At 42.5% G+C, this 12,836-nt stretch overlaps 1 protein-coding gene and 1 long non-coding RNA gene across 4 annotated transcripts in view; one reads left to right on the top strand and one right to left on the bottom strand.

Annotated features, from left to right (window-relative positions):
* The window catches only part of LOC137864336 (uncharacterized), a 150,934-nt gene that overhangs the window by 118,086 nt on the left and 20,012 nt on the right, over positions 1-12,836 (bottom strand). The window lies entirely within an intron of this gene.
* The window catches only part of GLRA1 (glycine receptor alpha 1), a 36,679-nt gene continuing 31,739 nt past the window's right edge, over positions 7,897-12,836 (top strand). For both annotated transcript variants that reach the window (XM_068698394.1, XM_068698395.1), the window contains exon 1: positions 7,897-8,878. In XM_068698394.1, coding sequence (XP_068554495.1) covers positions 8,823-8,878 — 56 coding nt within the window. In that variant the 5' untranslated portion in view covers positions 7,897-8,822. The remainder of the gene's footprint in view (positions 8,879-12,836) is intronic.

Here is a 12,836-nt window from a genome sequence, read left to right as displayed (position 1 = left end):
TCTGGGACAACCAGCAAGCTGAGAGATGGCATGAAAGAGGACTTGTATCTGTCATCGGATTTAACTCAGCAAGCTGCAAGGAAAAATATAGCCTAAGGCAACAACAAGCTGCTTGGCAAAAATATTAAAATCCCTGTTCTTCCCAGGCTTTCTGACAGGCACACCTGAGGCATGAGGTACCACACCTGAGGCAAGGATTTTAGGTGAGGTAGGCATCTTGACTTGCTCACAACCCAGCTGAGATTTTCAAGTGACATGTTTCACCTGTGGTAGGATTTCCAGAAACAGTTATCTGCAATCGTGGTGCAGAACCATCTTTAGGAACCCAACACTACAACATCAACCCTCTGTGCCAAATAGAGGGGTAAAAGCAAGGTGTTTTTATGAAACACCACGAGCTACCAAACAGCTGGGTTAAGTCAGTGGTGCTCAAGTAAATTTCCACAAATCCACAGGACCAGTTTTGAACAACAAAATAAAATACAGCTGTCTAATCAATCAGCCTTTTGCCTAATGACCTCTCAAAAATCACTGCCGGTCACTTTAGGTAATGACTGCTTTGGATAACAATGAAGCTGCCAGTCCATGTGAATGAAATAATCTTAAAGTGTATCTGTTAACTTGGACAATTCAAGGGAACTCCAATACTGAACCAGGAAACGTATTCTACCAGATTGAGGCCCCTACCAATGCATTACATCTGAGCAGCGCGATCAACCTGAAAGCATCTCAGAGGGGTGGAAAGCTGTTTCTTCTGCTAATACAATGCGAGAACCTACCCTGTTATCAGCATTTTCTGGTGCTTGGAGATCACTAGGAAGAGCAGTTCCTTACTTCCCTTCAGAGTCAAAGAATTTTATTAAAGTAAAAGAAGGATCAGACCTCTTATTTGCTAACAGCAGAGCTTCATTTTATCCTTCACATGTCTGACGTGCAAATATTTCCATTGCCAAAAGCCTTAAGGAAAAAAAAAAAAAAAAAGAGCTGCAGCTTGTTTCTTTCACTCCAGAAGATAAATTATGCTACTTGGTCCTATGAGTGAATTGGGGCATGTAAGAAGATGTTTCAACTTCTAAACACATGCACACTGAGGGGCCACTTCAACGTTGCCGGCTGTGATCTCACAATTTGCTTTCTAAACTTGTTGCTTACAGTCAAGATTTTCCTCTAAAGGGTTCTACTTCTTGGTGTCACCCCCTACAAAAATAAATAAAATAATGAAGCAATGGAGGTAAGTAACACTTGTTTCCCTCTTTCATTTTTCATGCAATTATTTTTAAACAATGACAAGAAGAATTAAGAGGGTGAACAGCTCTTGGTCTACCCTGTATTCTTCTGTGTAAGTTTCTCCCAAAACTCAGTGCCCTCTCACCTCAAAATAAACAGATGACTCCTTTCTTTTACAAGCAAGGCATGGGGTAGAAAAGCTTTATTTCCTGCAACAGCTGAGGGCTGCTGAGACAGAAGCAGTGGGCTTCACAAAACTGAAAGCTAAGGTAATATTTCCAACAGCAGCATAATGTTAGGCACCTGGAAAGAAAAGTTCTGGCAAGACTGACTGTAAAAGCAACTTTGGCTTATTTTCCATTCACAAGATACTGTAGCCCAAGAACTTTTGTTGGCCAAGATCTTGGAAAGAAAAGGTAGTTCTGAGTTCTCAGGAATCGCCTAGTAATTATTCTGTACAGCTCAGAAGATATTAACTTGTGACCTGCAACTCAAACTTCTGATGGAATTAGCAATGTCTTTTCTCTAGGGCTATAAGGTCCATGCTGCTTTCTTAATAGCTCCCCTCCACATACTACATAAATTATAACAGCGACAAGCCCATGATATGCAGCAAAATGGCTCACAGCTCAAGTCAGGTGCCATTATATGAAATATGAGACATTGAAAAATATTAATAAATCAGCACTACTGGAGGAAAAATGACCATCCATTCTTTCTTAATTCCTCTTCTGCAGGGATTACTGCTCTAACCTGATTCATACACCTGACAAAGGAGGCAAACACATTCATAGGAAGACCCGAATGCTTCTCTCAGCAAGCTCTTAAGCCAGCCTTCAGCAAGCATACAGTCTACCAGGAAGCAACCTTAGTGCAGGGCTTCACACCACTTCCCAGGAGTCTATGATCACAAATCGGCTAAGCTTAAACTCATTAAACATGTTCCAGCTATGAGAAACTCTCATCTTGGGTGCAGCTCCTAAGAAAGGGTCCATATAGAAATGAGGAGGTACTTTTCTAAGGACTCACCACACACGATGGACTACTTCATAACCAATAAGCTCCAGCATATTGACAGAATTCAGCTTTGATACTTTTCCTTAGACTAAGTTCTGTTTCTATGATTAGACCTATAATTTTATAAACAAATGGGGCAAAAGATCGTCAATGATATTTGGTCTGAATTTCATCCAAAATCAATCAGCTACACCACAAATCCCTCAACTCCACACCTAACAGCATTCTACCTTACTCTGCAAATGCTGTTGAATTTCCTATGCAAAGGTCTCCACTGGTTTTCTTCCACAGATCCACTTCATACAAAAACAGAGCTTATCAAAAATTCCATCGGCATTCAATTTTAAACATTTTTAAAAATATGGACAAAATGTACGTTTAAATTTGTTCCAGTGGATTCTTTCATCTGGGTATCTCTTCAGCAAAATCTTGGCCAACCACTTTAGAAAACACTCCAGGAACCTTTTAGGGTGTTATTTTACCAATAACTGGAGGGGGAGGGAAATCATAGGCTCTTGAGTTTCTAGGAAAACCGTATTTAGTTGAACTGTCTTACACAGAAATAGTTTACTAAACATGGAAATTAACTGAATAGGAATATAATTCATAGAATTCTTCGTAAAATTCCCTGAACTTGAATTTCACATCTGGTTTTATTTTTCAGTATCTGAAAGGTAAGCATAGCTACTGTAGCAATTTGAATCTCTGTCTTGGGGAGCACAATCCAAGTTGTTGGGCACCGTTTCCTCATCAGACATTCTCTAAAGAACAAACTGACAATAATGGATTTAGTAGTCCCAAGTTACGCTGAGTGTACTTCACTTCTGTGCTGGCCACTTCTTCATTGAAAATCCAATAATTTTTCTGGGGAAAGAAGGCAGTGCGTGCATGTTTTGTTTTCAACTTGAAGGAGTTTAAACCCTGTATCTGAGTTTATTATCAAAATTTTAATTTTTAAAAGGAAAGAAGAGAAACTGAAAATGGCTTTATCTACTATAAAATCCAGAGATGAAAATCAGATCTTGAACAAAAACAACTTGCTGTTGTGAAGGAGGCTTTAGGTGAATTCTCCAACAGCATGCAAGTTCGTTTAGTCACAGGGCAATTTCCAAGGCCTTCTGGGTTTCCCTTTCCCTTAAACAATACTTAGGACCAACTATCAGTTGATACTCTTGGACTGCAAACAACACTGAAAGATTCATTTCTCCCCACAGAGAAGAGAAGAAATTCACTTACAGACTTCAGGGAGAAAGGATCAGGGATGAACCATATGAAGGAAGAATAAACTGTAAAGGAAGCTGAGGGAATAGGTATTCCCTGACTCTCAGAGCTAGAAGAATAATTAATAAGGAAAAGCAGATAATTAGAAAATTTGTATTTGTTTGTTTCCAGCCATGAAAGACTTGGACCTTCTGACAGACACATCATCTGAATGTTATTCCACACGCATTTTCCTGCACGTGTGCATTTGTGGAGTAACAAATTTTAGCTAAGAAGAAAAGAGGTTAAAAGCATTTTGCACATTTCCCCTAGCTCCTGTTGTGTTCTCCAAGTGTCTGATTTGAGCCTTTCTACCAAAAGGTTCTAATCTGCTCCTACTGTACGGGGAATTGAGAGCAGAGATATTGAAAGCCTTATGGCTACAGGTGCATTTCAGTAACTCCATTCTGTGTCAGACTCTGCCTTTGATATTTACTATACAACAAAGATTAATTCAGTGGTGTTTATTACTAACCTCTCTATGACAAATAATATTCAGAAAATTTCTGACACAGGCACTGAGCTTCTGGGAGAGGAGATAGGCCAGATGTTTTCTTGTAAAATTGCCTTCTACAACTGACCTAATCACCTTGACTTCAACTTGTTGCTTTGTTCAGTGCCCAGAGAAGGCAAGAGCATTAATTCATGAATTCTTTCCCATGTCCCTGTTTCCATCTCCCTCAACAGCTGCCTTTTATCTCACCAGTCATGATGTCCCACTCTTGATTACAGTCATTTCCTCTTCCTGGTAATCACCACTTGTAGAATAGCCAACCATAACACTGAAGATTGAGATCTCATATAGAAAATGAGCATCAGAAGTTAGTGATCCCTCAAAAAACAGGCAGCCAGTTGTCCATCTATCTAAAACACTAATAATCGAATGGAGAGAAACACAAAAACAGCCAGCTGCTACATTGCCTGGACTGAGTCACTACAGAGTCCTCAGTCATCAATACTAACTGAAAGGTTTGAATCACCAAAAGGAAGGATAACAATCACATTCACCTGCAGTGAGGACAATCACAAGATTATTATGATAAGACAGTGTTAAGATCTAGCCTTCTGCTGCATGACAACTGTCTTCGGCCCCAGCAACTTCCTTTTCACTGAGGTAGCCTTAGAAATGCAGAACTCAGTCCCATCTGTTGATTGTTGTAGCACTGGAACAGGCTGCTCAGGGAAGTTGTGGGAGTCTCCTTCTTGAGATATTTCAGGCCCATCTGGACGCCTACCTGGGTAGTCTACTCTAAGGAACCTGCTTTGGCAGGGGAATGGGACCCAATGATCTTTCGAGGTCCTTCCAACCTCTTCAATTCTGTGATTCTGCAAATGTTGCATTGCTGACATTCCACTGTCAACTGCAACATTTAAAATGTTGAGCCACTCCTGAAAACCTAGATGTGAATATTGACCTCCTAAATGAGATATTTCATCCTACACTCCAGCAGTTGCCCCACAATGACCATCTCTACAGTATCTTATGATGAAAAGAATCCAGTCACAGTCAAAAAGAAAATGACACAGAAGATTCCCAGACAACTTTACCCAGTTTTACAAGATTGTTCCATTTTGAAGCAAACTAAAATAAATAAATAAATAACAAGGTGAACACACAATAGCTAATTCTGTTTTTAAGAACCTCATTGATATTATGATGAGTTATCTTCTATCCTGTTATTTCTACAAGTTCCACTATGAAAATATATCTTTTAAGTGTTTTTTTTTTTTTTTTCAAAACTATTTGGACCCTGCTTGAAAAATAAGCAGGCAAAATAAGAGCGAGTAAATCCTCCCAAACATCACAAAACACTGTAGCAAGACCAAAAAGAGAGCTAAAACCCAGCCTATGAACAAGCCAGGCCCCATCCTGGGAGGAGTCCTGCCAACCTGTACCTGACGACAAAGGTTATTTACAGTAATGGTGATAAAACTAACTTCCAGCCTTTATTAGATCTTTCATAGCTTCTCAAGAGAGATGAAGGATAATAAACCTGGCATTGTCCAGAGCCAGCTTGGGTGACTTCCTTATTATTCTGAGATCTCTACAGAAAGGTTTCAGTGGAGGTTGGATTGCTGTTTCTTAAATCACCTGGGTTAAATCAGATAATGGGAACTCCAGGGAGCTGGAGCCAGCCTTGAGAAAGGTCCCATGGCACTGTACCAAGACAAGCGAGCAACAACTACTTTGGCACCAGGAGGATATACAAGAGTATATATTGTGGGGGCAGATATCCCAGAAAAAAAAAAAAAAAAAGAAAAAGAAAAAAAAACAATGAAAATTTTTATCCAGAATGTGTTCTTGATACAGTAAAATATAATGAAAGTGCAGGTACATTTGGAGCCCCCATAGTAAGACATAGAAAACTCATCTCTCTAAGTTGACACCCCTTGCTTTTACTGTCTGATTTATGTTGCCTGAATACCTAGACTTGCTCCAAGCATCTGTTGCAACCTTTTTTGCCCATTTCCTCTAATGCCATAAAAGGCAAATATGGCTCTTATTTCTCGCATTAACATGGCACGTTCAAAGCAGAGGAATCCCTAGGCCCACACCAATCACTCAGTCTGCCAACTAACATCACCACGACAGAGGACAGCAAAGAAGGTAAATGCTTTCACTGGAAAAAGGGGAAAGCTTCACTTCAAAGGGAACAGCTGTGAAGCATCGCTGTGTTATACACACATGCATCTGCTTCCTCGATCTTATGCACAGCCACCCTCCTCCCCTAAAGCTGAGGCAGCGCAAGGAGAGCAGGTGGTGGGGAAAAAAGAAGGCAAGCCTGAAATCCTTTGGTATAAAGATGAACAAATTTACAACCAAGGAGAAATCACATGAGATGGTCATATCTGTCAGAGCTGATTTCTAAAGGCTGAACAACCTCTAGATTTAAGCCACAGATGCCAAGGGATGATTCTGCCTTCTGCCCTTGAACCTGCTTTCTGATAAAAAATACAGAGAAACACCATTCCCCTCCTGCTGTTTGGGTCCTATTAGCACTCCCAGTCTGGAGCTCCTCCTCTGGGCCGGCAGCTCACTGGGGGCTGGAAAAGAACAAAATCAAGAGGCTCATCCATGTGAGGACAAATTTCAGGAGAGGAATTACAGCAAGGAGCCAGCAAGCAGCAGGGAGGATGCCCTGCATGGAACCATGTCCCCAGGAGTCACCATGAACTGAAATCAGAGCTTGTTATTAATCTAGCTAGACACTGAGACCCAAGTAGCTGGGGTAAATCAGATTAAACTCCTTCTCTTTAATGGATAGAAGCCAAGCAGGTCTTTCTTCTTCTTTTCTTTTGAATGACAACTGAAAGGATATTTCTGTCTGCTTGACTAAAAAAAAACATATTGGTTTAAAACAAATAAAAACAGGAAATCAAAAACATCAGGTCAGTTTTGGCATTACAGCAAGGTCCTTTGAGATAAAACTCAAAGCAAGAAGAAATATTTGGCTAATTCCTAGCCCAGGGGGGCTGCAGTACTGGTGAGGCACGCACTCCATTTCACCCCCCTTCTTCCCGTCACTCCCCCCAGTATACAGATAGAAAGATTCTTTGAACAGATTAAAAAAAAAAAGAAGAAGAAGAAGAAAAGAAAAAACAGCTAAAAAGGGGTTAAAAGTGACTCTTTCTGTTCTGTGGGGAGTTTTACAAAGCACTGGACAAGTAAACAAAACTGAACTTAAAGAAGACATGTCCCATTACACTAGGACAGAAGAGAATTAAAAGAAAATTTTAGGTGATTCATGAGAGTTAAGTTTTTGCTTCAATTTTCAGAAGCAAAGCAGAGTGGCTGGCTGGCACAGTGGCTAAGGAGCCCATTCCTCCCCCTCCCCAACAACCACGCTTAGCCCCCTGTGAGCACAGCCAGAGCACAGGGTCCTGGAGCTGCAATAGGAAACTGCTAAATGCTCCTTACCTGCCCCAGCCTTGGTGGCTCTGGTGTTTGCCAAACCTCTTTGCAAAATGGGTGAAAAAAGAAAAGCAAAAATAGAGAGAAAGGAAAAGAGGAAAAAATAAAAGAGAGAAAGAACACACAGATGCTTCTTAAAAGCCAACAGCAACACATAGCAATGCTAGTCAAGCAGATCTTCCACGAGATGGAGACTTAAGGCACGTTACGCTTGCCATGTCAAGGGAGACGATTTCAGAGTGTTCTTAAAAAGACAGCGATTTGAGTTAAAAAAGCTGAAATAAAACAAAACGTATCAGCGCTTTAAAGGTTAACAGCCTCTGCTGAACAATATGCGTTTATCCAACCACATCCTAGAGTATTTTTTTCAGCCCTGAGACCAATGAGCACTGCTAAGAGGAGGGCCTTGGGATGGTGGAGAGGCTGAGTTACCCCCTCCCCTCTGCTCTCCCTCTTCTCCACCACCACCCCTTTTTTTTTTTTTTTTTTAGTTTAGTAAATTAATGCAGCAAGAAACTCCCAAGATCTGGTGAGTCCTAGCAGGGGGAGAGGGCAGAGGGGAAATGAGATGCATTAGGAGGACACTGAGCCACTTTCTTTCCGAGCGCGATGGGAGTGCTTCCCAAGAAACTTCCCCTTCGTTCCCCTCCGCTCTAGCCCTGAGCAATGGGACACCTTCCCTGCAGCAGCAATAACTTATTCGGGAGGAAAATAACCCAGGAAGCCGGAATCAACAGCAGCCAAACGGCGAGCAGGAAAGCGACACAACCGGGACTGCAGCACGGCTTCACGCTGAAATTCCTGTGGATGTAATTAGGAAGACACCCCGGCTAGCGGCGGAGATTAAAACCCCGGCTTGCCGAGGGTCGCCCCCCTCCCAGCCAACCCCACCACCCCGATGGCAACCCGACACCCCCTGCCTCTGCCCCGCTCGCCAGCCTGATGTCCGGAGCGGGATCCCGCTGAAGGGAGGGAGCGGTGCGGGAAGCCCGGCTCCTCCGGCCCCGAGCACCACTGCAGTGGCGGTGGTGGGGGCACAGCGGAGAGGCGGGACGAGCCGAGCCGAGCCGCCGCCGTCCGCGGTGCTGAGCGGGGCCAGCCCCGGGCGCTGTCCGTGGTGCTGAACCGCGCCAGCCCCCGGGAGCTGTCCGTGGTGCTGAACCGGGCGCTGTCCGTGGTGCTGAAGCGGGCCAACACTTGGCGCTGTCCGCCGTGCTGAACCGAGCCGCCCCCGGCTCCCCCCCAGCCCGAGAAAGGGAGGTTCGCCTCCCCTGCCAATTCGCCCCAAGTGCTGGGTTACTTTATTGGCCAAGCCCGCCGGCCCACCCCTCGCGGAGTACAAAAAAAAAAAAAGAACTAAACACAACAACAAACAACCAACAACAACGCGGCGAGAGCTGGAAAGATGTGCAACGTCAACGCGCTCGGAGTCTACGTGTGGGAGACGATCGTTTTCTTCAGGTAAGGTTCGGCTTTTCGGGATGAGCGTGTGAGCAACGGGTTGAGCTGCCGTGCTCATCCCGAGCGGGGCAGCACATAACCCTGAGCGGCCCCAGCACCAGGACAACGGCATTCCGCCGTTCTCGAGCTTCTCGAGCTGTTTTTTCGCCTTCGCTCGGTTCCCCGAGACTGGCTATCGCCCAGCCCCAGGCTCGGGACTTTCCGCGGCTTTGGGAGTTACTCCGTTTAATTAGCACCGCAATCTCTCTAACCGCAGTGCTGAAAACACCGACCCCGGCTGGTTGCAAAGTGACAACTAGTGGCGGCTGGGAATGCTGCACTTGAATTTGCCCGGGTAAATATCCCCAATTCGCCCCCTCCCCGTCCTAAGATTGCAGGTTAAGGTGAGTTCTGTAGGAGGCTTTCCCTGCTCAGCTCTGTTATCTTGAGAAATTGTGGGCTTCCTTTCCAAGGAGAGCTCATGCTGTCATTAGAGCTTGCTATGCCTACAGCTACTGAACACGAAGAAATAATCATCTTCCTTCCCTAACTTTGTTTTTCTTTCATGTTGTTTTCAACATCCTTCCCTAAATGGAAGGTAGGGGGCATATTGTGAGCTTTTTCAATTATATCTATTACCAAGTAGCTGTGGTTTGACTCTGTTAGTTGTGTTCAATTTTTTTTTTATTAAGAGCTAAGGTAAGAGAAAGAGCAGCTTTACTCTTCAGTGCAAGGAGAGATGGAACAAATAATTCCTGGTTTTGTTTATTTAATAAAGGAAAATAGAAAGAAGCAGCTCTTCTCCACCTGCATGAATAACACAGACTGCTGTAGCAAGTGATAGGTGCCAGATAGATGCAATTAAAAAAAAAAAAAAAAGCTCTCGTGACCTGAACTCCTCTTCAGTCTTAGACTTCATTTCAGTTGCATGACTCTTCTACATTTCTGGGTTTTATCAAAGTTTAAGCTTTACGTGAAGATGTCATATTGCAGTTTAATATGAAAGGACAGACATTATTTACATATACATCACTGGAGTAATACCCCTATTTTACAAATCACTATAACATACCTGCTGACACTGGACAGAGCTGTCTAGCTAGCAGTCTTTTTCCTTAAGAACACTGAAGTCTTTCTGGGTATAAAAAAAAAAAAAAATCAGGATATCTCCACTTTTCTTGCAGTTCCACAGAAAAACAAAGACAGCATGACCTCAAAGCACTTAACAAGGTCTATCTGTTTGGTAAACCAAGAAAGAACTTCTAGAAATAACTAATATCTGAAAAGCAATTTACAACACTCAGTATTTCAGAGCCATCCTTCCTCGTCTCATTCAGGCAGAACTGCACAATATAGTAGGGTAGACTAAAAAGCATATCTACACATAATAAAACCTCTAGTATAACAAACAACATTAAAGAAGTTAAAAAGCAAGGTTAAACAACTCAAATACTCTCTAGAAAAGCTAGAGGACAAAAGGAGGGAAGCAGGGAGGGGTGGGAGGAAGAGTGCATTCCCAGGCATGAGCTTCCTATGGCCATAGTATTAATGCACCTGACAGGCTCTCCTCTGAACCACCTGCACAAGTGAAATTGGTACACATTCGTCTTGTCAATCCTGTTTTATGATGCACACTGTTATGCATTGTACAACACATGTGAGCACTTACAGATTCTCAGCACATCAGTTAAAGTCTGAGGCATTCAGAGCCTTGGTAAAACAGTCCCTTCATGTTCTAGTGTAAATGTTTACAGTGTTATAAGTTACATATACGCATACATACATGTGCTATATTTGACTACGTCATATTGCATACAAAAAGTCTAGTTTGCCTGAAATTAATATTTAAGAAAATTTGAAAGTGTTTCAATTCAGTTGCAGGGAGATGTTGAAACCAAATTATTCTCTGTACAGCTATCATTTTCCAAACAAGAAACAGTTCAGCAATTCCTGCTCAGAACTGACTCTGAGCAATGTTTTTCTTTTCTTCCCCCCTCTTCATGTTATGCCTTCAATTTACTGCAAGCCAAAAATCTACCAGCCTTTCTAGTCCAGGAATAGCTTCGCTATTTCAGTTTCAGTAAGAAAAGTTTATTCATTAACAGTCATTCATAAACTTAGCATGCCAATTACTCAAGCACTCAGTCATGCATAACGTTGAAAAAAACTCAAGCTGATAATCCAATAATCCATAATAGAAGTATACATTGCCTCAAATTACAGGGTGTACCACACTTCATTTTCAGCCTGTTTAAAATATTCTGGAAAGTGAATCTATGTTAGCACGTATGCTGCAAAAAAAAATAAAAGAAAAATCCAAAGTTTTAAAGGAAAATCTGGTATAGTCAACATGAAAGTAAGACTAGATCCGTTGGTTAAGAAAAACGTCCTTAACCAGCCTTTTAAAAAATAAGACCCTGTGGGAAAGAGTAACAGCTGGTGTGTGAACACAAACATTATGGTATTGCCAATATAATATTTGTTTCTGTTACAGTTGGGATGCTTTAGAAGGAATTTGCCATAAGCAGCTTATTCTGACATGCCTTTTCTTTCTGGAAAAGGCATTTCCCTTTTTGCTACCTGCCTTCACGGACTGCAGTCACTTCACTGTGACTAAGACATTTACTGAGAACCCGGGTAGAGCTGGGGATGGAAACTGGGTTGGGGTGGGAAGGTGAAAGGGTTCTTCTAACAGCCAGGCTGCTTGGGTAAGCCTTCCTTAACCATCTCTGTCAAGCAAAATGGTATTTCTTGAAAATTATAATGATTGGACAATATTTACACAAGGTCTTCCATATGCCTTGCTTATTATCCACGGAGACACAGATAAATGTTCTCCCAAAGCCTAACTGCATGTTCATATCCCCCTCCCCAGCTCAGTTTTGAATTCCTTCATGTAGAGTAAAACACTGCCCCTGCCCTGTGATGATCTTGCCTCAGCTTTTTGTTGTGCATTTTAATAGCTGTAGTGATCCACAAACACCATTGCAGAAGCCTGGGGGTAGGAACGCACCCTGTACACATGAGGAAATAAAAGAGCTTACAATTGGCACCTTACCCAAGTGGACACTGTCCTGTGAGGCTTTGAAGTGGTCTGGGTCTGATTCTTATCCTAATTACACTTCTGTATGTCAGGAATTACCAGTATGACCTTCACCTAATCAAGATGAGTTGGCCCCTTCTGAGCAGGAATGTGTCAGATTCCAGGCTACTGCTCTGAGCAGTTCACAGCCTGAAAGTTGCTACCAGCCTCAGACCCTACTGGATTGCACTAACCAGCTTTTTTCTATTCTGTCAGAGACAGACAACAGCTCTTCAATTCCAGATTTTAAAAATAAGATGCCATTGTGACTATGATGCCTCTTAAAGCAAAAGACATTTTTTCCTGAAACAAACTTTCAAGTAAAATAGGTGATTGGAGGGCTCCTGATTTCAGCCCCTTGAAAATACAAAGAAACAAAAGGCAGAGGAAGGAAAAGGACAGTAAGCATATGCATCTCCAAACCCTCTGCTATACCTCCGCAGTGCTAAACAGCACTGCAGAGGTACTCGCGAGTGAAACACTAACCAGAGACTTCTAGAGTCACAAGCTAAGCAACGTAGCAGATATTCTAAGCAGATAGAGTGGTTTACTCATGATAACTGAAATCTAGCAGAAGTTGTGCCTTATGACCTGTTGTGCCTCTGCTCTGAGGCTGTCAGCTCCTCCATGAAATACAAATGATTTAGCAAAGCCTTGCACTAGGCAGCTCTGAGGATACTCTTTAGCTTCTTTGGTCTGCAACCTATGATAGGCCCATTTAGAGACCCTGCTAAAAGTGTTGTCTATTTGAGGTTTGGAAATGTGATGAGGTAGACAATTCTACCTAGAATCCCTTATAAATCATTCAACAAAGATAGATTAATTTGTCATCCCACCAGAGGTGCAAAGTGTTTGGGACCCTGCCTTTTGCAGGAATCTTATACACGCTTGCTTCCA

This window comes from Anas acuta, chromosome 14, assembly GCF_963932015.1.
Source record: "Anas acuta chromosome 14, bAnaAcu1.1, whole genome shotgun sequence".
NCBI lineage: Eukaryota > Metazoa > Chordata > Aves > Anseriformes > Anatidae > Anas > Anas acuta.
This window is presented reverse-complemented; position numbering and strand designations above follow the sequence as displayed.